This window comes from Cetorhinus maximus, chromosome 13, assembly GCF_964194155.1.
Source record: "Cetorhinus maximus chromosome 13, sCetMax3.hap1.1, whole genome shotgun sequence".
Taxonomy (NCBI): domain Eukaryota; kingdom Metazoa; phylum Chordata; class Chondrichthyes; order Lamniformes; family Cetorhinidae; genus Cetorhinus; species Cetorhinus maximus.
In genome coordinates, this window is record NC_135891.1 from 62,382,081 (window position 1) to 62,407,931 (window position 25,851).

At 44.1% G+C, this 25,851-nt stretch overlaps 1 protein-coding gene and 1 long non-coding RNA gene across 3 annotated transcripts in view; one reads left to right on the forward strand and one right to left on the reverse strand.

Moving 5' to 3' along the window:
* The first annotated feature begins 2,040 nt into the window (after positions 1–2,040).
* The window catches only part of LOC144689199 (uncharacterized), an 81,068-nt gene continuing 57,257 nt past the window's right edge, over positions 2,041–25,851 (forward strand). The window contains exon 1 of the long non-coding RNA XR_013578595.1: positions 2,041–2,200. This is a non-coding gene — a long non-coding RNA (uncharacterized LOC144689199). The remainder of the gene's footprint in view (positions 2,201–25,851) is intronic.
* Positions 3,504–25,851, reverse strand: part of LOC144688632 (tumor necrosis factor receptor superfamily member 5-like) — a 56,215-nt gene continuing 33,867 nt past the window's right edge. For both annotated transcript variants that reach the window (XM_078555432.1, XM_078555430.1), the window contains 3 exons: positions 16,913–17,020; positions 14,989–15,026; positions 3,504–11,019 (listed from right to left, as the gene is read on the reverse strand). In XM_078555432.1, the coding sequence (XP_078411558.1) occupies positions 10,801–11,019; positions 14,989–15,026; positions 16,913–17,020 (365 nt within the window). In that variant the 3' untranslated portion in view covers positions 3,504–10,800. The remainder of the gene's footprint in view (positions 11,020–14,988; positions 15,027–16,912; positions 17,021–25,851) is intronic.

Below are 25,851 nucleotides of genomic sequence, written 5' to 3' on the forward strand. Positions count from 1 at the left end.
GGGACATGTCGTAAAATTTTTTCTTTTCTTTATTTAGATTTTCAAAACTTAAACTAATCTCCCTGATGTGCCTCAGGGAGATTTCTGTGCTCTTAGTGCAGGCCTTGACTCAGGGAACGCCTCCCCCGCCACCGCCTCCCCTGCAGTCCACACAGGGAGCGCTCAGCGCTTCTGGGTGCACATCACACTGGGCGGGCCTTAACTGGCCCGCCCAAGTAAAATGGCGGCGCGGACCTGATCGGGGGTGCCGATCGGGTCTACGCCCACCTCCCTGACAGGGGGAAAATTCTCCCTATGATTTCCTGAATCACAGGATAATTGAGCCATGCGACCAATTTAGCCATTCAGCAAAATTGCCCTTGCTGGATTATAATGAAAGCACCCAATTCCTCGAAAAAGAAACAACTTCATTTCGAAGAACGAAAATTTCCAATCCCTCTCCCTGATCTCCCAGGCTCCTGCCCTACCCCATCCATTTATGAATCATTTTCTGTTTCATTTCCAGTTGCTCCATATGCAGCAGTGAGGAAAACATGAGGAAACTCGTTCTGTTAATTCTCAGACTGTCATAGCCACATGTTTATTTTTTCCAGTTCCCATTTACAGCCAAGTAAATCCCCTATGTGGATTACAAATCTTGGGTGTGCAACACATGCAGTGTAGTCACCAGCAGGTTTGATTAGGTGCAGGAAAGAGCATTTAAAGCACAATTAAGGATCAGTCCAGAATCCCCCATTAAATGCGTTGTAATGAGATGTTACTTTGGGATTTTCATAAGGCATCTTTTTAATTAAGTGATTTCCTTCCACTCTCTTCTTCTGGGCTATGATTCCATGTCTCAAGCAAATCTCCAGTACCTGGTCCAATGGTTCCTCTTGTCTGAGTCTAGACTACGCAATGAATATTGGCAGGTTATTCAACCTTGGAGGGCATCACAGCTGAGCCCAGTTGTACCTTCACTCGACATTCAAGTACATGACCTTTGAGCCAGCATCACCCAGGGGTGTTGGGGGCCCTTGCTGAATCTACCCCTGGGCAGAGGGACACGGAGGCCTTCTGTAGAAGATCAGCTAACATGATGCATGATACAGGATCCAAACTGGAACCTTCTGATCTCTGTGTTTCAGTATCACACCATGGAATATATTTACTCACTAAGCTATCAGAGAAAGAGGCTTTGTAAAGTGTTACCTTGGTTAAGGTAAAATAGAAAAAGTTGGAAACACTCAACAGGTCCGGCAGCATTGATGGAGAACGGAACAGAGTTAATGCTTCAGGTTAGTGACTGATCATCAGCATTGGAAGATGTTTAGAGATGAATAGCTTTTAAACAAGTACAAAGACAGGGAAAGGGGAGAGGGGAGGAAAGAACAAAAGAGAAAGTTCTGTAATAGGGTGCAGGGCAGGAGATAGTAAATGACAAAAGAGACGATGATGCAAGGCAAAAAAAAGAGACAAATATATAAACAAAAGATGGGTCCAGAGGAGGTGTAAATGGTTACAGCAGAATAGCAGTGGAGGAGGGAAGCATGTGAAATTTAGCAGAGATGGTTCCCTCAGCCCAGGAATGTGGTGGAAGATAGGTAGGTAGGCCTCAGGAGTATGGACCACTCCATCAGCCAACCACATGTCTGAGGTTTGATTCCCAGTGTGTGATGCTTCAACCAGGACAATATCTGGATGATACAAACAGCCCAAGGCCTCTGAGAATGGGATCAGGGCTCAACTGTGCTGCCCTTTATGGTCAGTTGCTGCTGATCATTTAGGTGAGGAATAGCCACTTGACAGACATCAGAGGGCTGCCAGGACACATGGCTGCATACCACAGCAAAGAGTCAGCACCTTCAGGAGGGATAGGAAAACAATACTAAACATCCAGGTTTATACTCGCAGATCAGCCAGTTTAAATTTATTAAATGGTATTGGAGAGGGAAAGTCTGTAATAAATTGAAAGTCTGTTTTAAGAAAAGCAAGATTTATGTAAAAATATTAATGGTTATTCTACACTAGAGACTATTCTGAACATTTTTTTATAGAAAGGAAATCATACTGGATTCAGTCAGCAGCTTGATTTTGATACACTGGCTGCAACCTTCAGAAACCAGCCTTCAGTGGCAGCTGAGGTTCAGTGGTAGCGTTCTCACCTGTCAGCCAGGAGGTCGGGGGTACAAGTTCCATTCCAGAAAATTCATTACAAAATGTAAGTTGACTCTGGGGGAGTGCTGCCCTGTTCGATCTGCCGTCTTTTGGATGAGACGCCAAACTGAGGCCCCATCTGTCCTCTCAGTGGAAATAAAACATCCCATGGCCTATTTTACACAGCAGGAAAGAAATCGCCACTGCCTTGGCCAAGATTCATTCCTCAAACAACAGGTTATGTGATCATTATCTCAATGCTATTTGTGGAACCTTGCTGTGTGCAAATTGATTGCCATGTTTCCTACTTTAGAAAGCACTTAATTCGTTTTAGAGCACTTTGGGACATCCTAAGGTTATACAGAAAGTCAAATCTTTCTTTTTTTGTTCCTTTCTTCATTGAAACCCCTTTCCCATGCCAGCTTTCAGCCCATAGATAAACTTCTTAGACTTAGATTTAGTTCCCGCAGTCCCGTGTGGGACAATGGGCAGCAAGATTCCACCACCGGCCCCGTCCATCGCTATCTCTCTTGCTCTAGCCCAGGTGCTGTCCCGGTCTTGAAGATCTTCCTTAAATGTGCTTCACCAGGTTTCCCCTGGCCAACCCTTTTTCTTCCATCTGATGGTGTCTATTCTACTGTCACTCTGGCCGGGAGGTGAAATACATGTACTGCCAAGCCCAGTTGTCTCTCTGAAATGATGTCCCACAGGTGCCTCTGACCTGTCCTCTTTAGTAATTCTTCATTGGTGATGTGAACGAGGCTTCCTGCCCCAGTCTTCTCCCCACGTCCCCTGTAGATGCTGATTCATGCCACAGTACTGTTACTCAGCCACCAGCACTGCCCTGGCACCTCACTCTAGAGTCACTCTTCAAGTGATAGCATTGGCAGGCTATTCAACTATGGAGGTAACAGGAGGCATCACAACCATTCCTGTTCCTGTCCTCACTTAACATGCACACACTCATTCACTCTTTCCACTTAGACACTGATCAAGTGCATAAAGGAATAAAAACAGGAAGTGCTGGAAATATTCAGCTGGTCTGGCAGCATTTGTGGAGAGCGAAACAGAGTTCACGTTTCAACTCTTCTTCAGATCTGGATCAGAAGTGAATAAAGGAACCCTGCTGATTTCCCTCTCCCCCTAACTGAGTGGGACGAGTGGGGGAGGAGGGATAAATCAGGCCAATTCTGGTACCTATTCAACTCCCCAATGGACACCAGGTTACCAACTGAAGCTGTAATCCCCTGGCTGGTGCACAGTACCACATTTACATGTGGGGTACATATTTACTGAGTTATTAGGGGAAGCACAGACAGCGAGATTGTTTTAATCTTCTTAAATCAGTCAAAAACAGACAGGAGGAATGTCACCCACTCTCTTTTTAATAAATACACATCATTACAAAAATGGCACAAATGATCCATTTTTTAGCAGTGCACAGCCATTGTTTTCTGCTGAGGAATGCTGTGACACCGTTAGTGATGTGAGGAGCAAGGTGAAGGTTGCCAACTCTGGTTGGACATTTCCTGGAGGTTTATCACATCATCTCCCATCTCCAATCATCCACCAATAAAAAAGCTTTTTCTCTCATAGCCAATAGTTTTTATAATGGATGAATGAAAATATGCAAGGAAAAATTTAAAATCACCATATTTTTAATGCCCCTGTGATTTTTCTCCCAGGTATTAAAGAAAGGAAAAAGGCAAGACTTGTATTTACCTAACACCTTTCATGGCCTGTGGGTGTCCCAAAGTGCTTTACAGCCAATGAAGTACTTTTGAAATGTAGCCTCTGTTGTAATGTAGAAAATGTGGCAGCCAATTTTCGCACAGCAAGCTCCCACAAACAGCAATTTGATAATGACCTGGAATTCGCTGTCTACAAGGGTGGTGGAAGTGAAGATAAATGATTTCGCTGAAAAGAAATTGGATGTGCTCTTGGGGGAAACAAACTTGTGGCCAATAAAGATATAGAGTGGGGGAATGGGGAGCTTTCCCCACTGTCTGAGCCAATATTGCCCTTCAACCAACATCGGTAAAATAGTTTATCTAGCCATTATCACATTTACTGTTTGCAGAAGCTTGCTGTGCGCAAATTGGCTGCCACATTTCCCACGTGGTGATTACACTTTAAAAGTACTCCATTGGCTGTAATGTGCTTTCGGTTATCCTAAGGTTGTGAACTATGCTGTTTGACATTTTGCTTTGTATGTAATCCCAGTTTTATGAGAGCCCGGCCCAAAACTGATGGCTATTCACATGCTCTCCCACAAGAGGTCACTGCACTGTGATCAGGATTGGAGACCTTGGCTGAAGTCCCCAATCACAAGGCTACCTGTGACTGGTTAAACTGTAAACGCAACTGCTAATATTGAACAAAGTCTTCCTTCTCTTAATGTTCTTACTGCCATAGCTGGGATCAGCTAACTCAGCACACTCTAGTTATACTTTCAACCTACTCTGATAATGTCCACACATTGTACTTACCAACTAAACTATCCGGGCAAGGGAGGTAGAATGGTGGACTTTCAAGAGATCAGTGCTGGTACACCACAATAATATAAGAATTCCTGGCCAAGAAAAGAAATAAGTCCACCTAGTTTGTCTTCTATCATCCTGATAGCAGCATGATACAATGATAATGGAGTTGTTGACTAGGGGCAGAATTTTTCTGTCGGCGTGCAGGCCGACACACGGTGATGTTGGGCATGCGTCCCGACGTCATCACGCAGTCCCGCGATATTTCGCTCGGCAGGCACGTGCCAGAGTCGGCTGCATGCCCACCGATATGTAAACGGCCTATCAAGGCCATTTAGAGATTCATTTAAATACTTGTTAACGCTGCCCGTCTAACCTTAAGGTTGTTGGGCAGGCGAAAAGCCAAGCGGCCTTCGCCTTTTTTAGGAAACCTCATCCACGAGTAATAAACCTTTTATTTAATAATTTCAGAAGCCCTTCAATTTCCCTGAGGCAGCTCTGTGCTCTTTCGCACGCATATGTGAAGGAGCACTGTCCCCGACTCTCCCTCCTCCCCCCGCCCGCACAGGTAGCACTGAGCACTACCAGTCGCATCTTACGCTGGGCAGGTCTTAAATTGGTCCGCCCGCGTAAGATGGGGCCATGGAGCCAATCACAGGTGGCAATCGGTTCTGTGACTGCACCGCCTGCTCCCGCCGAGCCCACCCACCGCCTGAAAAATTCAGGCCTAGCAATCAATCTCTATCAATTGGTCCAGAAGAGACCCAGACATGAAATGAGGAAAACCTCAGTGGTGGAGACCTTTGGGAGCCATAGGTCCAAAATCACCCACCACTCCCAAACATGCTACACTTACCACATCATAGTCCAGAAATTGCTGGTAAAATAATGGCAAGTTGACATTGCATGGTATTATTAATATCTAAAACAATTTGTGGACGGGAAGTGATAGGCTGTGAGTTGCAAACTGCCGTAAGTTGCTGGATGATTCGCTGTTGGCCTCACTTGCTGTCAATATTCCCATGAGTGTCAAGAAATTGCTGGATTTATGCCGAATAAATCCAAATTTACTTCACCATAGATAGCTCAAGCTGCTGTTTCACAATATAAGAACTCTGTTAATGGGATAATTAATGGTCCTTCAATGTCACTCAACCTTGGAGGCCCAGAAAGGGAACAACTGATACTGTGGAGTCTCATTCCTGCAGGTAGTAAATTGTTCTTAGCATTTTTTAAATTTGAATTTAATTTTATTTGTCCTTTCTATCTTTTCCCTTAATCCATAAGCTTGAGGTCATCCAAAATTCTGCTATCCGTGTCTTAACTCACACCAAGTCCCGTTCCCCTGTGCTGACTTTGAGGTTCTCATCTTTATTTTCAAATCCCTCCATAGCCTTGCCCCTCCCTATCTCTACAATCTCCTCCAGCCCTACAACACTCTGAGATATCTGTGCTCCTCTAATTCTGGCTTCTTGAGCCTTCCTGATTTTAATTACTCCACCACTGGTGGCCAGGCTTTCAGTTGCCTGGGACGTAAGCTCTGGAATTCTCTCCCTATACCTCTCTGATTCTCTACCCCATGTCCCTCTTTTAAGATACTCCTTAAAACTTACTTCTTTGACCAAGCCTTTGGTCATCTGACTGATTATCTCCTTATGTGGCTTGGTGTCACATTATTTTATAAAGTTCCTGTGAAGCGCTGTGAGACATTTCAATATGTTAAAGGTGCTATATAAATATAAGTTGTTGTTAATCCAATCTTTCTTCCCTTCGCTTTATTTCTCTTTTTATATCTATATTAACTCTGATTCACTCTATTTCCTCCTCTGTTATTCACTTGGTCTCTATCTCTACTCTTAAATTTAATTGGTTAAGGACAGACACTATTGGACCTGTCATTCACCAAGGTGACGGTATTTTGTTGACCTCTCACTGTGCCATGATCAGCTCATTGTTCCAGCAACTGTGGCCCAAAAACAATTGGAAAAACTAAATAAAAGGTGAAAAAAATACATCCAACTCATGGTAAGATGTCATACTCCAGAAAATCCTGGGCCCTAATCTCAAATTACTCACATACTGGGCTGAATTTTTCGACGAAGCATACCGGGTGGGATTCGGGGACCCTATGGAGGGGGGCTGGGGAGTGAGGGGGGTTGGGTCGTGGAGACCAGGTGCTGAGGCAGAAAGTGGGGGGTAGAATCTTGGGTTACTGCCCCCCTGATGCACTCAAGGCACTCCCCAAAGGATGTACACCCCTCCCCGCCCCTCCCCACCGCCTTCTCTCCCACCCTTTCACCAACTTTGGTGAAAAAATGGTCTTCCCACTCTTGCCCACCTTCCACTAGCCAGCAGATTATGGCCATGCAGGTGAATTGAGGCCCTTAATTGCCACTTAATTGCTAAGGGCCTCAATAGCATAAGGGCAGGCAGGCGAGTGGGAAACCAGGTCAGGGTGGTGGTAGAGAAAGGCAGTGGGCTACCCACCTGACCTATTTTGCATGCCACCCCTGCCAAAAACATGCCCGCCAGGTCAGCGGAGGGAGAGGGGGGGGTTAGCTGTTAAAATCCCCACTGTGTCCCAAATGTTATTTCCAATCGTATACCTCCCCCCTCCCCCCCCCACCTCCATTGTTACTAATTGAGTACAGCAGGAGGGACTGCAGCTGTTATAGACTGCAGGTAAAGTAGAAACCGGGTGAGTGAGTATAAACAATTGTTTTATGAACACCTCTAAAATTAGAGGATAAGTGCTGGAAAGTACAGGAGCAATCAGCTTTGCCTGAAAGTTCATCACTACAGGGAGAGAGATCCCACAGGAAGTCAGACAAGTTTGCCTGAATTCACTGCTCTAGAGAACCCTGTAAAGTTACAGATGGATTTCAATGTACTTCTTGCTAATTTTGGAAAGCTCATATTTTGTAGGTTGGGTGGTGCCAACTCTACCCTTCCCATCCCCCCAAAAAATGCTACAACCATTACTACCACTTAACCCATAGGTTCTGATCTATGGTAGTTCACTGTTATTTAATGCCTCAATTTCTTATCTATCTCACTACTATCTCATTACTACTTAACCCCTAAAATGCTGATCTATTCCACTCCACTACTATTTAACTCCAAAGATCCTGATCTATCTCACTCTAGTGCTATTTAACCCACTCAGGTTGAAGTATTAGAAAAGACCTTACTCTTGGGCTGTTCTTACTGATGACATAGGCTCCTTGCTGAAGGGTAGTTCAACAGGCACCGGTCACACTCAAATGCCCATTATACATGACAGTGTCTACCTACGGTGCAGAGGAAATTCAACCACAATGATCATCACAGCTAATTCCAATCTCATCCCTCAGTACAAATGGCAGCTATCAGAAATGGTAACAATGGTCCACTTTCTGGCCCCAAACCAAAGATCTTCAGACCAACCATAAAATCTGTGCTGCTGACTAATCCCTTGAGGAGGTGGTGATAAGCCGTCTTCTTGCACCGCTGCAGTCCCTGTGGTGTAGGTACACCCACAGTGCTGTTATGGAGGGAGTTCCAGGATTTTGACCCAGTGACAGTGAATGAACGGCAATGTAGTTCAGGTCAGGATGGTGAGTGGCTTGGAGGGGAACTTCCAGGTGGTGGTGTTCCCATGCATCTGCTGCCCTTGTCCTTCTAGATGGTAGTGGTCATGGGTTTGGAATGTGTTGCCTCAGGAGAACAGCAAACTGAGCTCAGAATGAGGATTGGCACTGGGAGCTTTCTAACCTACACTACTCAGCTACTCACAGGTCAAGGGCAATTAGAGATGGGCAATAAATGCTGGTCTAGCCAGTGGCACCCACATCCCGTGAATGAAGAAATAAAATAAAGATTGATTGGGTGACGTTACTCCTTGACTGTTCCAAATAACTGCTAATAACCTAATAACTACTAATAAAGAGTCCTTGGAAACTGTACAGTTGTAATGGGTATCACTGGTTTCAAAAAAACCCATGTCTTCTGGTTTAATTGGTAACTACCTGAACAATACAAACCAGGGAGTTCCCAGGTTTAATCCATGATCATGTATAGCCAAATTTGTGGTTAAAATAGAAGGTATTTTCTGTAAAAGACAATGAGGGTGCTTTAAGGAGAATTCAATAAGCCAAAATGTTTCTAGGCCACAGACCAAATTATTTACTCCCCTAACATCACCATGGTGATGGACATTGGAACAGCATTCTGGGAAACAAACTGTTATCAGCTTGGAGTAAGGTTTGACTGGAACAGATAGTTCCAGGGAATGCCAGGTCCAACCTGCATATATCAAATGGAATAATCATTCAAGAGGAAATACAGGGAGATTCAGGCTAAAATCACTACATACGGCTGACAAAGCTCGTCATCGAATTCCTCCTTCTGCTATAACCTACTCATATTGCATAAGGCACCTCTCCAAATTGAAAGATGAATAGCAATCTAAGGGTAATCATTATGCGACGCTAAATATACTGTTGCATTATTTTTTGCACAAATGGCAGGATAATCAAGTCATTAGCAATTTGTTGCATTACTTCAGATGATCGACATCTGGGCTGAGTTAAGCTCAATAACCTGACCATACAGTATGGGAATATACCGTTTTACTGATTGGTTTTCTAGTGAAAGATTTCCTAATATCTGCAACAGTATCTGTTCACCAAGCTAAGAAACACCAAAACAATCATCATCCTGATTAATCGGTTCCATTCCCATCACCATTGTACTTGCTGAACTACATTGGTTCCCCATTCCCAAATGCTTCTGTAGAAACACACTTCTGTAGAAAAACAAACTTTATTTACACGAGAGCTTCTGTGGCTGCTTGTATCCAGCCAGCCCCTCATACAGCCATTTTTTTCCTAGGAAGCCCCTCCCTAGAGTTTACTCCCCCGCGCCAGCCACATATTGGTTGAACAAATCACGTGATACCTACTCAGTTGAACTGATCTTAAAGTGACAGTCATCACAACTTCAATTTTAAAATTCTTGTGCTTGTGTTCAAATCTTTCTTTCAGCTCACCCGGCTCTATCTCTGTAACATTTCCAGGCCTTCAACCCTCCAAAAACAGAGCATTCCTCTAGTTCTGGCCTCTTGTGCATCCCCCACTTCCTTCACCCCTCCATTGGAAGCCATGCCTTCAGCTAGCTAGGCCCTAAACTCTGGAATTCCCTCTTCTTATTGGCACGCATCTCCAACTCTCTTTCGTTAAGACACTCCTTCAAAACTTTCTGCCTGAACAACCTAATATCTCCACCTTTCACTTGGTGTCAACTTTCTTTGTCTGATATCACTTCTGTGAAGAGTTGTTGTTGTAGTTTAGAGCCACGGTTAAATAATTTGTTCCCCAGCTTTATAGCCCTTCTCTCTCCACCCCAGAAACAGCTAAAAATCTAAACCATCCAAGGTCACCAAAGAGTTGCCCAGAAATGTGGCCTCTTCAGAGCCTACTCAGTAAACGGGGGTTTATTGCCGTTCAACATACATTTCATGATTAAGTGCCCTTCCTAATTCCATACTTAATGTTTACTCGTTAAGGAATTTAAGTCTCTTGATCCCATTCCAGCCTTGCTTCTCATCAGCCCTCAAGTAATTTTTCATTAATTCTCAGGATTTGTATGTTACTGGCAAGGTTGGTATGAGTTCCCATCCTAGTCGACCTGAGAAGTTGATGATGATTTTACTATTGCATTATTGAATTCTCTGTGGTGAGTTAACTGCTGAAGGCTAATTGTAACATCCCTTTTGCCACCCGCCTGAGATCAGCTAACTTAAGCACAGGCCACAATCCAACCGGGAAACCTTCCTCACCTCTACAGCTGAGTAGTTTTAACTTTGACACCCTTTGCTGCATTTTTATGATTTACATGGAGCGTGAATTGAATAATCAGCCTTTTAACATTAAAAAGTAATTCTGTTTTCTCGTGATCATCAGTAATGGGAGCGCAACAGCCTTATTGTCCCTGGTCCTGGAATAAACAGATGAGGATCTAGATGTAGGGTTGCCACATCAACCAAGATAGCCATGAGTCATAAGACAATCAAAATAATTCAAATACAGAAAAAATTCCATTTCAGTAACTTAATGCCAAGGCTTGGGTTCAGTGCTCTGCAGACGTGTCCAATAACCTAACCAGCAGCAAGGAACACAATATAATCCTTTGGCAAATATGTTTGTTAGCTCTTTGACAGAGGTGCCTGCTCTTGCTCTGGGAGATGACTCTCCTTGCCATCTTCTTGTTGAGCTATGAACAAGTTCTGAACTTCTGCCAAGGATTCTGGAATTGGGACTGATGTCTCTTCGCTTGCCTGCTCTCCAACTCGCCAGTTCTCTTCCAGCAAAATTACAGTGGCACCATTAACCTTTCCGACAGCATGGCGTTCCGGTTGCTTGAGCTGTAGAGACATTAATATTAGTGTTTAAAGACAGTTTCCAACAATACTGCATTGAAAATGAGTGCCAAGAAATAGGAAAGAGCTGCCCAAAATATCCTTAAAACATACCTCTTTGGCCAAACTTTTGGTCACCTGTCATAATATCGCAGGTGGCTTACTGTCAAATTTAATCTGATTATACGCCTGTGTTACAAATACAACATTTATAAGATTGTTATGTTTTGGGATTGTCTCTTTAATTTAGGGTAAAATGGAGGAATGAAGGGGATCATATGAACCATTCTGAATTCCACCCGGCAACAAACTTGGGTGGCTTGGTTGTTAACGTTTAAACAGGGACCCAGGTTGTCTTGCTGGGAAGAAGGTACAAGATATTCACACATGTAAAAATGACCAGAGCAGCTGTGCTGACAGTGGATAGACTGTTAGTCTCCAAGTGTCACACGGAGGTGTTTGAAATGTCAGGTTTTCTTAATGGTTATATTTAAAACTATACATTTCGTTCCAAGGTAGGATGGAGTTGGGGTTCTAGAAGATAGCTAATTAGCATTTCTACCTGGTTACAAAGTCCATGTGATGCACATTGCACGGCGATGGGCTTTGAGAGGGGAACAGTCCATAGCAATCTATTATAGTATTGATTTACAGGTTTCTTAAGATATCCCTGAACCACACAGATAGGTCAGTCTCTAAAAATCTGAGAGTGAGAGAGAGACAGAGAGAGAGAGAGAGAGAGAGATGGAGTCAGCCAGTCTCTAATGTTCACCATGCAGAATACAGGTAGAAGCTCATGCTTTGATTGAAGAGACCAAGTTTGTGAGGATTTAAACAAAAGTGGAAGATTTGCCTAGCTTTGGCTAGAGGATGAAATCTCCAGGGTAGCCCTCAATGTGAAAGTTAGTTTGGGGGATTATAATTTATCTGGCTAGGAAAGGGAAAAGGAAGCAAGCCATTAGGTGCTGAGAATAGTTTTTGACTCATTCATGGAGAATGAAGTGTCCACAAAAGGGATAAAGTAAAGTATAATAGTGGAAGGGGAATTTTGGTCATTTTAAATTTAAATGGGGAATTTTTTCTGTAATTTAGAGTATATGTTGCCTACAGAATAGTCTTTAGACAATGTTGCATTTAGTTCATTTATTGCAGTAAAAGTCTTTAAACTTGAAATCTTGACGTGTGATCCTTCCAGTCAGTCACGGGAAATTGAATTATATTTTTTAAGGTTATCGGTCTCTACGGGGATTGTGACACCTGAGAAGTGCATGAGATATTTTACTATGTTAAAGGCACCATATAAATGGAAATTGTTGCTCGTGCTACATAAGCATTGCAGATCCGTGGAGAGGGGATAAACTTTCCCCTAACCCCTACCATAACAATAAAAAATTGACAAAAATACCAAAGAAACTAATGGCAAACTGGCGGTGTATTGGTTGTGTTACTGAGCTAGTTACCCAGAACCCAGAATAATGCAGAGAATGTGAGTTCAAGTTCCACTATGATAGTTTGAGAATCTATACTCAACTTTCTTTTAAATCTGAAAATGAAAAGCTGGTATCAGCAGACATGTCCATGAGGCTGTCAGAATTATCATAAAAACTCGACAGATCCACTGTTGTCCCTTAAGAAATGAAACCTGGCATCCTTGCCGTGGCTGGCCTATATGTGACTCCAATCCCAAACCAAACATGGTTGTCTGTTAAATGCCCTATGAACAGGCCTAGCAAATCGCTCAGGTGTATCAAACAACTACTAACAGTACACTTCGGAGAAAGTGGGATGGGCCTTGCCAACAACAATCACACCCTGAGAATGAATTTATCTTGAATGACTGCTTTGTTGATTCTGCCAAGTATCCACTGAACATATAGCTGATTCGGGAACCCCCTACAGAAATTTCAGGCAATAATGTCCAACATTGCTCAATTCTATCAAGTGAAGAATGTGATCTGGAAAATTAATGACAGTGTAATTTGCGTGAATCCCTATCATTTAGTCATAATATTTTATTTAGTTACACTATAACCTTTTCAATAACTACCCCTCTGCTCTAACAGAGTTCTCTCCTCCTCTCTTCACATTGGAAGCTAGCCAGTGAGTATCAACTATTTGATTCACCCACTCTGCAGCTCCTAAATCAGCTGAGCCAGGTCCTGGTCTACAAACATGCCCATCCCAGCTGATCGCAGGCAATAGGAATTAGGAGCAGGACAGCAGCCCGGAGTGTTTGCTTCCCTTTGCCCTAGGAAAAGTGAGAGGAAAGGCAGACACCAATCCTTCCCCAGCCGAGCACAGCTAACTCAGCACAGGCCGAGAATCTAACCAGTAGCCTATTTTTAGATTTTTTCTTTCATTTGTCAGTTTTAAAAAAGGAACATGTGCTCACTAATGTCATTGAACCTAAAATCTGATTCTAATAAAGTCCCACACGCATGATTCAAATGCTTGTGTCATTCATAATCACCAGCAGTTGCACAATATGTTGCTTCATATCAACCACTCACGCATAGTAGCCATTACTATTACCCACATAGAGGCCTCAACGAGGCTGATTCTGAGAAGGAAGTTCACCAAGCTGCCTTGCCTCTTTGCAAACTGAGATAGTCTCTTCTGAGTTACAGGGCAAAAAAACAATCTTAAAGATAAGGAAACAATCCACATAACCTAGTAAACTAAATATTTGCACCAAGTGGATAATATTCGCCAATAATGTGACAAAATCCATTGATCTTTGTGTCACAGTAGTACTGTCACACAACAGGATGGAGGCTGGCCTCAATGTGATGACAGGACTTTGTTTTGTGATTTTTTTATTCTATCATGGGATGTGAATATCACTCACAAGGCAACATTGTGTTGTTCATCCCTAATTACACCCTTGAACTAAGTGAGTTGCTCGGCCATTTCAGAGGGCAGTTAGAGTCAGCCACATTACTGTGGGTGTGGAGTCACATGTAGGCCAGACTAGATAAGGATGGCAGATTTTCTTCACTAAAGGGCATTAGTGAACCAGATGGGTTTTTACAACAATTAATTATATGCTTCATGGTCACTATTACTGAGACAAGTTTTCAATTCCCGATTTTATTAACTGAACTTAAATTCCACCAGCTGCCGTGATGGGATTTGAACCCATATCCCCAGAGCATTTGCCTGGGCCTCTGGATTACTAGACCAGAGGCATTACCACTATACCACCCCTTTGTTTTGTGTGTAGATGCATTTGCCTTTATATAGCAACTTTTAGCACAGGAAATAGTCCCAAGGCACTTAATGGGATGTTATCAGACAAAGTTGACACTGAGCATGTAAGGAGATATGAGAACACAGTTGGTCAAAGAGATAGGTTTTAAGCAGCACCCTAAAGGAGGAGAAGGGGGCTGACACACAACGAATTTTAGAGAGGAAATTCCAGAGTCCAGGGTGCAGACAAAGGCATGGCCACAGTGGTAGAGTATGAACAGTGGCGAACTCAGAGAGCTGTAGGGCTGGAGGAGATCACAGAAATAGGAAGAGGAAAGGCCACAGACAGAGCTGAAAACAAGGTTGAGAATTTTAAAATCGAGGTAATGTCGGACTGGGAACCAATGTAAGGTAGCGAGCTTAGGGGGTGATCAGCGAACAGGATGCGGTGGGAGGGTGAGAATTGAGCATAAGGATTTCAGATGAGTTCCAATTTATGGAGATTGCATGGTGGGAGATCAGCCAGGAGAGATTTTGGAATAGCCAAGTCCAGAAGTTTCAAAGGCATGGATGAGAGTTTCTGTAGTAGATGAGCTGAGACAGGGAAGGAGACAGGCAATGCTATGGAGGTGGAAGGAGGTAGTCTTAGTGATGGAGAGGATCTGGGGGTTAAAAACTCAGCTCAGGGTCAGGTAGGAGGCCAAGGTTGCAAATGGTCTGTTTCAGCCTCAGAGAGCAGCCAGCGAGATGGATAGAGCCACACTTTTTAATAACAGTATAAATTACCTGTTTATGGAATCGCCACAACATTTCCTTCAGGTACTCTACAAAGAAAAAGCAGATTCATTAACCACACAAATTAATTTGAAATATTAATTGTTGTAGTTTTCGATTGTACATAATGTACAAACATCACGTGCAGCTTGAAATAGTGAATAGGAGACACAGATCTCTAGCATATTGTGTGACAATGACCATATGATCAGGAACTCCAAGATTTGATTCCTTGTCTGTGCTGATCTCAGAATGAGAAGGGCCCTGCAATTGTTTCTTATACCCTTAGAGAGGGGGAAGGGGGAGGAGTGCCATTCCCAATCTCCATCTCGGGATCTCCACTGAAGTCCACAAGGGTCAGTCTCGGCTGAGAGTAGGATCGGGATTGGCTGCGATGGATCTTCCCACAGTCCAAACAACCAACTAACATTCTTCAGGCTCAAACATGAGGGGCAGAGTTTTACAGGCCCCCATCAATGGATCTGAGGGCAGTGGGGGGTGGGGAGTAAAATTCTCCAGGTATCCTTCCCGCCACTTACCCGCCCTCCCCAACCTATCAGAAATTTTACTGGGTTGCAGGTGAAGTCTAGGGCAACTGCAGCACCCCCACCCTTCACCTCCACTGAGGCACTTGTTATTGGCCACTTAAGAGCCCAGGCACAATTTTGAGGCTGGTGGGAGGTCATCAGGGGTGGGGGCAGGGGGAACCCCAGCAGGTAAGCCTGCCCAGGGCTCAGATGGGAAAGGGGAGGTTGGGGGTATCTCCATCACTGGCCCTTTTGCCCAATTGGAGCCTTGCCCAATTGGAGCCCCCTGCCAAGATCTGCCCCCCTCGGGCTGTCCCCTCTCCCATTCCCCACGAGCCTTTCCAACACGACCCCTAACCCCACCTCACCCTCACATCCCAACCCTCCCCCCTCAACACCTGGGGTCTTCCATCCTGTTCCCGCCACAAGGCCTACCTTTGTCCTGGACTCCCAGCACTGAGAATCTGGGAACTGCCACAGCTCCCAGTGGGAGTGCTGAGGCTAAAGGAATGCCAACTAATCAGATTGGCCGGCAGGACTTCCTCCCGAATGAGGGGCAGAAGTCCCACCTCCAGCCTACTGACACTCCACAGAGCACCAAATGGCCATGTGGCTGCCCACACTGGCAGGGATGCGTTCCCACCAACTTTTCTGGTGACAGGGTTTCCTGCACAAGGTGCTCACCTTGATGGGTGGAGGCCCGGAAAACCAGCAACTCACTGTCCAAAGCAGTGAAACAATTAAATATGTACTTATTAACTCACCAGAAACTTCATTTTTTATACAAAAAAAATCGGCGAAACATTAGGTCTTGCAAATTGACCTTTCTGCAAGCTTTGTGACTTTTAAAGATGAGTCCTGCAGTTATTTATGGTCCAGAACTCATTGTGTTTTTTTTGAATTGGCAGCTTGTAGAATATCTCCTTTGTTTTCACTGAACTTTCAAGGCCAACATATTCTTGGGCCTCTCACTTCTCTTTCAACAACATTTTTTTATAGAGCAAGATGTTATGAGCTGGAACGCAATGCCTGACAGTGTGGTAGAAACAGATTCAATAGCAACTTTCGAATGGAAATTGGATAGATCTGTAAAGGGAAATACAATTACTGGGCTATGTGGAAAGAGCATAGAAGTTGGGTGGCTGTACCAGCAGCCAGCACAGGAACGACATCCTTCTGTACATACCATGACTTTATATTTATATTGTATCTTTAACACAGAAAACATCACAGGAGCATAAACAGACAAAATCTGACACGAAGCTGAATAAGGAGATAACAGCAATGATAATGAAAGGCTTGCTAAAAGAACTGAGTGCTAAAGGTTCTTAAAGGAGGTAAAGAGGCAGCGTGGTTTAGGGAGGAAATCATGCAGCGTAGCACTTAGATGGTAACAACACAAACCTTACCTCTGTGGTAGATGAATGCAGCAACTAAAGCTACCAGTGCGGCTGTGACTAAAACACTGATCACAATCGTGGGAGTTTCGTCAGGGTCTGATACAGGCCAGGACTTACCTAGGATAAAGGCAGGCATCTGTTCATTAGGAGCTAACATTAGATTCTATAGGCAGAATCTTCCGGTCAGCGTGTGGGGGCGGGCCCGACATGCTGACTCGTAAAATGACATGCGATGATGTCGGGCATGCGTCCTGACGTCATCGCGATATTTTGTTCGGCGGGCGCGTGCCAGAGTCGGCTGCGCACCCGCTGAAATGTAAACAGCCTATTAAAGGCCATTAAGAAATCAATTGAACCACTTGTGAACGCTGCCCGTCCAACCTTAAGCCTGGCGGGCAGGCAAAGAGCCCAAGCGGCCTTCGCGTTTTTCAGGAAACCTCATCCACGAGCGGGATGAGGTTTCCTGAAGCTTTTATTAAATAAATTAATTAATTTTCATAAATATAAAAACATGTCCCAATTCGTGTGACACTGTCACATGAGGGGACATGTTTAAATAAATTTTTCAACCATTTATTTAATTTTTTGAACATCCATTCAATCTCCCTGGGGCAGCTCTGTGCCTCAGGGAGATTGCTGCGCTGTTTCACTCACATGCGCAAAAGAGCGCTGGCCCCGACTCTCCCTCCTCCCGCACAGGCAGCGCTGATCGCTACTGGCCGCGTATTACGCGGGGCAGGCCTTAATTGGCCCCTGCCTGCTCCTGCCCAGCCCGCCCACCATAGGAAAGATCTTGACCTATGTATTTCTGTGGTTTGTTTAGTTAAAATGGAAAAACCAGCAACAGCTTTAAAAACAAATATCCAGAAGAAATGAACAATGCCAGTGGGCCCCAGCGTCAGTGGCAGATTCAATCCAATCTTTATAAACACTGTAGATATTTTAATGATTATAGTAGAACTAGTTTCAAGCAATTTCAGGGCATTAAGTTCAAAAGATAGACATTACCCTGATCGTTTGTAGAACAGCTTGAAACTAGCTGTTCTTTGCCCCTGTTCTGCCCTTCCTTCTGAAGGTAGCCCTTGACATCCCCAGCTCCATGCAGAATAGATCATAGAATGGTTACAGCACAGGAAAAGGGCATTCAGCCCAGTGTGTCTGTGCTGGCCCTATGGAGGAGCAATTCACCTACCTTGTCTGCCTTTTCCCCATAGACCTGCAAATTTTTTTTCAAATAATGATCCAATTTCCTTTTGAAAGCCTCAATTGTCCCTGCTGCCACCATACTCTCAGGCACTGCCTTCCAGATCCCAACCACTCACGGTGTGAAAAGGTTTTCCCTCTGTTTCTTTTGCCAATTACCTTAAATCTGTGTCCCCTGGTACTCGATCCTTCCACCAATGGGAACAGTCTCTCCCTATCTACTTTGTACAGACCCCTCATGATCTTGAATACCTCTATCAAATCTCCTCTCAGCCTTCTCTTCTCCATGAAGAACAGTCCCAACTTCTCTAATCTTTCTACGTAACTAAAGTTCCTCATCCGTGGAACCATTCTTGTGAATCTTTTCTGCACCCTCTCTAATGCCTTCACATCTTTCCAAAAGTGTGGTGTCCAGAACTGGACACAATACTCCAGTTGAGGCCCAACTAATGTTTTATACGAGTTTAACATAACTTCTTTGCTTTTGTACTCTACCTAAATCACTTCATACTTTGGCATTGTGCCCTGCACACCAAGGTCTAGATATTAATATATATCATGAAAAGCAGGAGTCCCAACACTGATCCCTGGGGAACTCCACAACAAACCTTCCTCCAGACTGAAAAAATCCTTTACCACTACTCTGTTTCCTGTCACTCAACCAATTTTGTATCCATGTTGCTACTGTCCCTTTTATTCCATGAGCTATAACTTTACTCACAAGTCTGTTGTGCAGAACTTTATCGAATGCCTTTTGGAAGCCCATGTACACCACATCAACAGCATTACCCTCATCAACCCCTGTCTATTACCACATTTAAAAACTCAAGCAAGTTAGTGAGACACAATTTGCCTTTAACAAATCAATGCTAGCTTTCCTTAATTAATCCACATTTGTCCAAGTGACTATTAATTTTGTCCTGAATTATTGTTTCTAAAAGCTTCCCCACCATCAAGATTAAGCTGACTGGCCTGCAGTTGCTGAGCTTACCTTTATATGCTTTTATGAACAAAAGTGTAACATTTGCAATTCTCCAATCCTCTGGCACCACCCCTAACTCGATGGGAAACTGGAAAATCATGGCCAGTGCCTCCACAATTTCCGCTCTCACTTCCTTCAGCATCCTTGGATGCATCTCATCCAGCCTTGGTGCCTTATCAACTTTAAATACAGGCACCTCATACAATACCTCCTCCTTATCAATTTTAAACCCTTTAAATGTCTGAACTACCTCCTCTTTCACCATGACCTGGATAGCATCTTCTTCCTTGGTAAAGACGGATACAAAGTATTCACCTAGTACCTCAGCCATGCCCCCTGTCTCCATGGGTAAATCCCCTTTTTGGTCCCTAATCAGCCCCAGTCCTCCTCTTACCATCCTTTTACTATTTATATGCTGAAAGAAAACATTTGGATTCACTTCTATGTTAGCTGCCAGTCTCTTCTCATACAGTCTCTTTGCTTCTGTTATTTTCTTTTTCAATTCCCCTCCGAACCTTCTATATTCAGCATGGTTCCTGACATCTGTCATAAGCACACTTTACTGCCTCATCTTAATCTCTATCTCTATCAGGGAGCTCTGGATTAATTTGTCCTACCTTTCCCCTTTGTGGAAATATGCCTTGATTATACTTGAACAACCTCTTCTTTAAAGGTTCAGTTAGAGTTTTGCCTGTCAATCTTTGATTCCAATTTATCTGGGCCAGATCCAGAGTCTGGGAAGAGTGTCCTGCAGTCAGCATCATGGTGAACCAGTCTGGGAAGAATGTCCTGCAGTCAGCACCGCGGTGAAGCAGTCTGGGAAGAGTGTCCCGCACTCAGCATCACATGAAGCAGCCTGGGAAGAGTGTCCTGCAGTCAGTTCTTGTTGAAAATAACAAGAGTGACATCGCAAGATAACGCGAGAGAGCGGCAGAGAGATCAGAATCAGCGTGAATGCAGGGAAGCTTCAAAAAGTAACATCAGCACAAAGGTGAGAACTGATTGATGAGTAGTGGGTAAGTGTTTTTCTCCAGTTTAAAATAGGTTAAGGTAAGGAAAGGTAAGGGTTCTAGATTTTGTTTAAAGTACATAAATAATTTAACATTTTTGTACTGTATTTAACTTAAAGTGAGGGGTTTTTTTCAACTAGAGGCATGGCAGGGCAGCTCAGTCTCGTGTTATGTACCGCCTGCAACATGTGGGAAGTCCTAGACACTACTTGCGCTCTGACAGACCACGTGTGCAGGAAGTGCCACCAGCTGCAGCTACTTGAGCTCCACATTTCGGAGCTTGAGTGGCAGCTGGAGGCACTGAGGTTCATCTGCAAGGCTGAGAAATTCGTGGATAGCACGTTTTTAGACGTGGTCAGACTACAGCTTATGGAAGTGCAGACAGAGAGGGAACGGGTGACCATCAGTCAGAAGAAAGGTGTCAGGCAGGTGATCAGGAAATCCCCAGGGTGCATCTCGCTCGAGAACCGTTTTTCTGTGTTGGAAAGCGGTGAAAGTGACAGTTCCTCTGGGGAGTGCAGCCACGCACATGGCACTGTGAGTGGCTCAGCTGCACGGGTGGGGGGGGGAAGAGGGGAACAGCAATAGTGATAGGAGACTCGATAGTAAGGGGGACAGAGAGGCGTTTCTGTGGACGTAGACATGACTCCAGGATGGTATGTTGCTTCCCTGGTGCCAGGGTCAAGGATGTCACTGAATGGCTGCAGGGCATTCTAAAGGGGGAGGGTAAACAGACAGAGATCGTGGTACATATTGGTACCAATGACATCGGTAGAAAGAGGGATGAGGTGCTGCAAGCAGAATTTAGGGAGCTAAGAAGCAGATTAAAAACAGGACATCAAAGGTAGTAATCTCTGCATTACTTCCAGTGCCACGCGCTAGTGAGTGTAGAAATAGGAGGTTAGCCCAGATGAATACGTGACTGGAGAGGTGTTGCAGGAGGGAGGGCTTTAGATTTCTGCGAAACTGGGACCGTTTCCGGGGGCGGTGGGACCTATACAAGGCAGGTGGGTTGCACCTGAACCGGAATGGGACCAACATCCTTGCGGGGACAGAATTACCTGGAAAAACTCAGCAGGTCTGGCAGCATCGGTGGAGAAGAAAAGAGTTGACGTTTCGAGTCCAATGACCCTTCAACAGTTCTGTTGAAGGGTCATTGGACTCGAGACGTCAACTCTTTCCTTCTCCACCGATGCTGCCAGACCTGCTGAGTTTTTCCAGGTAATTCTATTTTTGTTTTTGTTTCGGATTTCCAGCATCCGCAGTAGTTTTTTGTTTGTATCCTTGCGGGGAGGTTTGCTAGTTCTGTTGGGAAGGGTTTAAACTAACTTGGCAGGGGGATGGAATCCTGAGAGGTGGTTCAGCAGGGGGAGATGCACAGCCACAATTAGAAGAGAAAGCATCTCTTATGGAAGGCATAGAAATTATCAGCCAGTTAAGGCACAAGGGAGCTTGGCAAGGTTGGATGGTATTTATTTTAATGCAAGGAGTGTGATGAATAAGGCAGATGAGTTGAGGGCACAAATTACCACATGGAAGTATGATGTCATTGCAGTTACAGAGACACGGTTGAGAGAGGGGCAGGATTGGCAGCTCAATATTCCAGGATATAGGGTCTTCAGGCGAGACAGGGAAGGAGGTAAAAGAGGAGGGGGTATTGCAATATTGATCAAGGAATCAATTACAGCAGTAAGGAGGGATGACATCTTAGAAGTATCCTCAAATGAAGCCATACGGGTAGAACTTAAAAACAAAAAAGGAGCAATCACATTGCTGGGAGTGTACTACAGGCCCCCAAACAGTCAGAGAGAAATAGAGGAGCAGATATGTAGGCAAATTTCAGAGAAGTGTAAAAATAATAGGGTAGTAATAGTGGGGGATTTCAACTTCTCTAACATTAACTGGGTTCGTCATAGTGTGATAGGTTTAGAGGGAGCAGAATTCTTAAAATGCATCCAGGAGAGCTTTTTAAGCCAGTACGTAGCAGGTCCTACAAGAGAGTAGGCGGTCCTGGATTTAATTTTAGAGAATGAAGCCGGGCAAGTGATAGAGGTATCAGTGGGGGAGCATTTTGCAGATAGTAATCATAGTTCCGTTCGATTCAAGGTTGTTATGGAAAAGGACAAGGATGGGCCAGAAATCAGAGTTCTAAATTGGGGTAGGCCGATTTTAATACGATCAGATATGATTTGGCCAGAGTGGACTGGGAGCAGCTACTTTTAGGTAAATCTGCATCAGCGCACTGGGACTCATTCAAAAAGGAAATAGGGAGAGCACAGGGCCAACATATTCCAGTAAAGACAAAGGGTGGGACCAACAAATCCAGGGAACCCTGGATGTCAAGGGATATACAGGATTGGATAAAGAGAAAAAGGGAGGCTTATGGCAGATACTGAGAGCTCAAAACAGCGGAAGCCCTAGAGGAATATAGAATGTGTAGGGGGATACTTTAAAAGGAAATTTGGAGAGCAAAAATGGGGCATGAAAAAAACATTGGCAGGTAAAATAAAGGAAAATCCAAAGTTATTTTACAAGTACATTAAGAGTAAGAGGATAACCAGGGAAAGAGTAGGGCCCATTAAGGATTTGTGTGTGGAGCCAGAAGACGTAGGTAGAGTTCTAAATGAATATTTTGTGTCGGTGCTCACAAGTGAGAGGGACGACGTGGGTATGGAAATCAGGCAGAAGGACTGTGATATAATTAAAGAAATTAGCATAGAAAGGGAGGAGGTTCTAATTGAGGTATATAAGATACTAAAAGGGATAGACAAAGTAGACGTGGAGCGGATGTTTCCCCTTCTGGGGCATTCTAGAACAAGAGGCCATAGTTTTAGGATAAGGGGTGGCAGATTTAAATCAGAGATATGGAGGAATTACTTTTCTCAAAGGGTCGTGAATCTGTGGAATTCACTACCTCAGAGTGCAGTGGATGCCAGGACGCTGAATAAATTTAAGGAGGAGATAGATTTTTAATTAGTAACGGGTTGTAAGGTTATGGGGAAAGGGCAGGAAATTGGAGTTGAGGCCAAAATGAGATCAGCCATGATCGTAATTAATGGCGGGGCAGGCTCGAGGGGCTGAATTGCCTACTCCTGCTCCTAGTTCTTATGTTCTTATGTTAAGTGGTCTGGCTGGCTTAAAAGTAGATAAATCTCCAGGCCTGGATGAAATGTATCCTGGGCTGTTGAGTGAGGCAAGGGAGGAGATAGCAGGGGCGCTGGTAATAATTTTCAATACCTCTCTGGCCACAGGATAGGTGCCAGAGGACTGGAGGACAGCCGATGTGGTACCGTTATTCAAGAAGGGAGGAAGGGATAAACCAGGGAACTACAGGCCAATCAGTCTAACCTCAGCGATGGGAAAACTATTGGAAGCAATTCTGAGGGACAGAATTAATCTGCACTCGGAGAGGCAGGGATTAATCAAGGACAGTCAGCATGGTTTTGTTAAGGGGAGGTCATGTCTGACCAATTTGGTTGAATTTTTCGAAGAGGTGACCAGGTGTGTAGATGAGGGTAATGCATTTGATGTAGTCTACTTGGACTTCAGCAAGGCTTTTGATAAGGTCCCTTATAGGAGACTGATAACGAAGGTAAGAGCCCATGGGGTCCAAGGCAATTTGGCAAATTGGATCCAGAATTCGTTGAGTGGCAGGAAGCAGAGGGTGATGGTCGAGGGGTGTTTTTGTGACTGGATGCCTGTGTCCAGTGGAGTTCCACAGGGATCAGTGTTAGGTCCCTTGCTGTTTGTGGTATATATAAATGATTTAGACTTGAATGTAGGAGGGTTTATCAGTAAGTTCGCGGATGACACGAAAATTGGTGGGGTGGTAAATAGTGAGGAGGATAGCCTTAGACAATGGGAGGATATAGACGGGCAGGTCAGATGGGCTGATCAGCGGCAAATGGAATTTAATCCAGATAAGTGTGAGTTGATGAACTTGGGCAGGACAAACAAGGCACGGGAATACACAATGAATGGTAGGACCCTGGGAAGTACCAAGGATCAGAGGGACATTGGTGTGCATGTCCACCGGTCCCTTAAGGTAGCGGGACAAGTAGATAAGGTGGTTAAGAAGGCATATGGGATACTTGCCTTTATTAGCCGAGGCATAGAATATAAGAGCAGAGAGGTTATGCTAGAACTGTATAAAACACTGGTTAGGCCACAGCTAAAGTATTGCATGCAGTTCTGGAATCCGCATTATAGGAAGGATGTGATTGCACTAGAGACAGCGCAGAGGAGATTTACCAGGATGTTACCTGGGCTGGAGAGTTTTAGTTATGAGGAGAGATTGGATAGACTGGGGTTATTTTCCCTGGAGCAGGGAAGATTGAGGGGGGACATGATTGAGGTGTATAAAATTATGAGGGGCATAGATAGGGTAGACAGGAAGGAACTTTTCCCCTTGGTGGAGGAATCAATAACCATTGATTTAAGGTAAGGGGCAGGAGGTTTAGAGGGGATGTGAGGAAGAATTTTTTCACCCAGAGGGTGGTGGGAATCTGGAACTCACTGCCTGAAAGGGAGGCAGAGGCAGAAATCCTCATAACATTTAAGAAGTATTTGGATGTGCACTTGCGATGCCATGGCATAAAAGGCTATGGGCCTAGTGCTGGAAAATGGGATTAGAATAGTTAGGTACTTATTTGACCGGTGCAGACTCAATGGGCCGAAGGGCCTTTTTCTGTGCTGTAGACCTCTGTGACTCTATGATTATGAGATCCAATGATCACTATCCCCTAATTGTTCTCCTACTGACACTTGATCCATTTGCCCCAACTCATTTCCAAGAGCCAGTGTTATTATCTCCATTGAGTCCAATACTTTTAAAGAGAAATTCAAACTTTCAATTAACAGCTGAAAAAATGACACATCAAGATTTCACATTTTAAAACTCTTACTTTAACAAATTAATAAAATAAAACTATTGACTAAACACTGTTTCCTTTTTGTAGGTAACATTAGCCTACAAAAAAGAGATTCCCTAAGAGATTCCCCACTTAACTTTTAGCATGACCAAAAATCTGCTGCTACAGTTAGACATTACACTGTCCCTTAAGCAGACACTTCATCCTCCAGGAACCACTAAAATTATTCTCAGCTCCCGATAGTTTGATTCCTTTTTCAGTTTGCCAGCCAGGTAACTTCTAATACCAGAACCGCCTTTCATTGTGATGGTTATGCTGTAGATCCCTTCCTCCAGATCCAGGCTAGGCAAATCTTCCAGCTTACTTTAAATCTTCATGGACTCAGTCTCCAATCTGAGTGCAAGCTCCCAACCACATTCTGCGTGGTGAATGATAGGGTCAGCATTTTCTATGCTTCAGGTGCAGACCTGGCTGTTTCTGTTTCTTGCACTCTAGCTGTGCGTTTATAGAGAAGCCTGTAACCTAATATCAAAAATGGCTCCCTCTAGCCTCTTCTCCATGGCAACAGTAAACACATTAGCTTTAAGTCCAAGTAGAAATGCTAATAAGTTATCTTTGATCCCAACCTCCTTTCATCTTAGAAGCAAATGAATAGTTTACAGCACCACTGTTCACAACTCGATACTTATTACATCTTTCTAGGACTTTGGGAGACTTAGGGTCTATTCATTGTATACTCAGAGATTGCGGTCATTGTCTCCAAGTATAAATACCTTGCACTTTCCTCTCAGTAAAACAATCTGAGTCTTCCTCTGATCTCTAACAATCAAACCACCTGGACTTACTGTCAGGCAGACTGCAGAACAGGTCACATGATGCCCT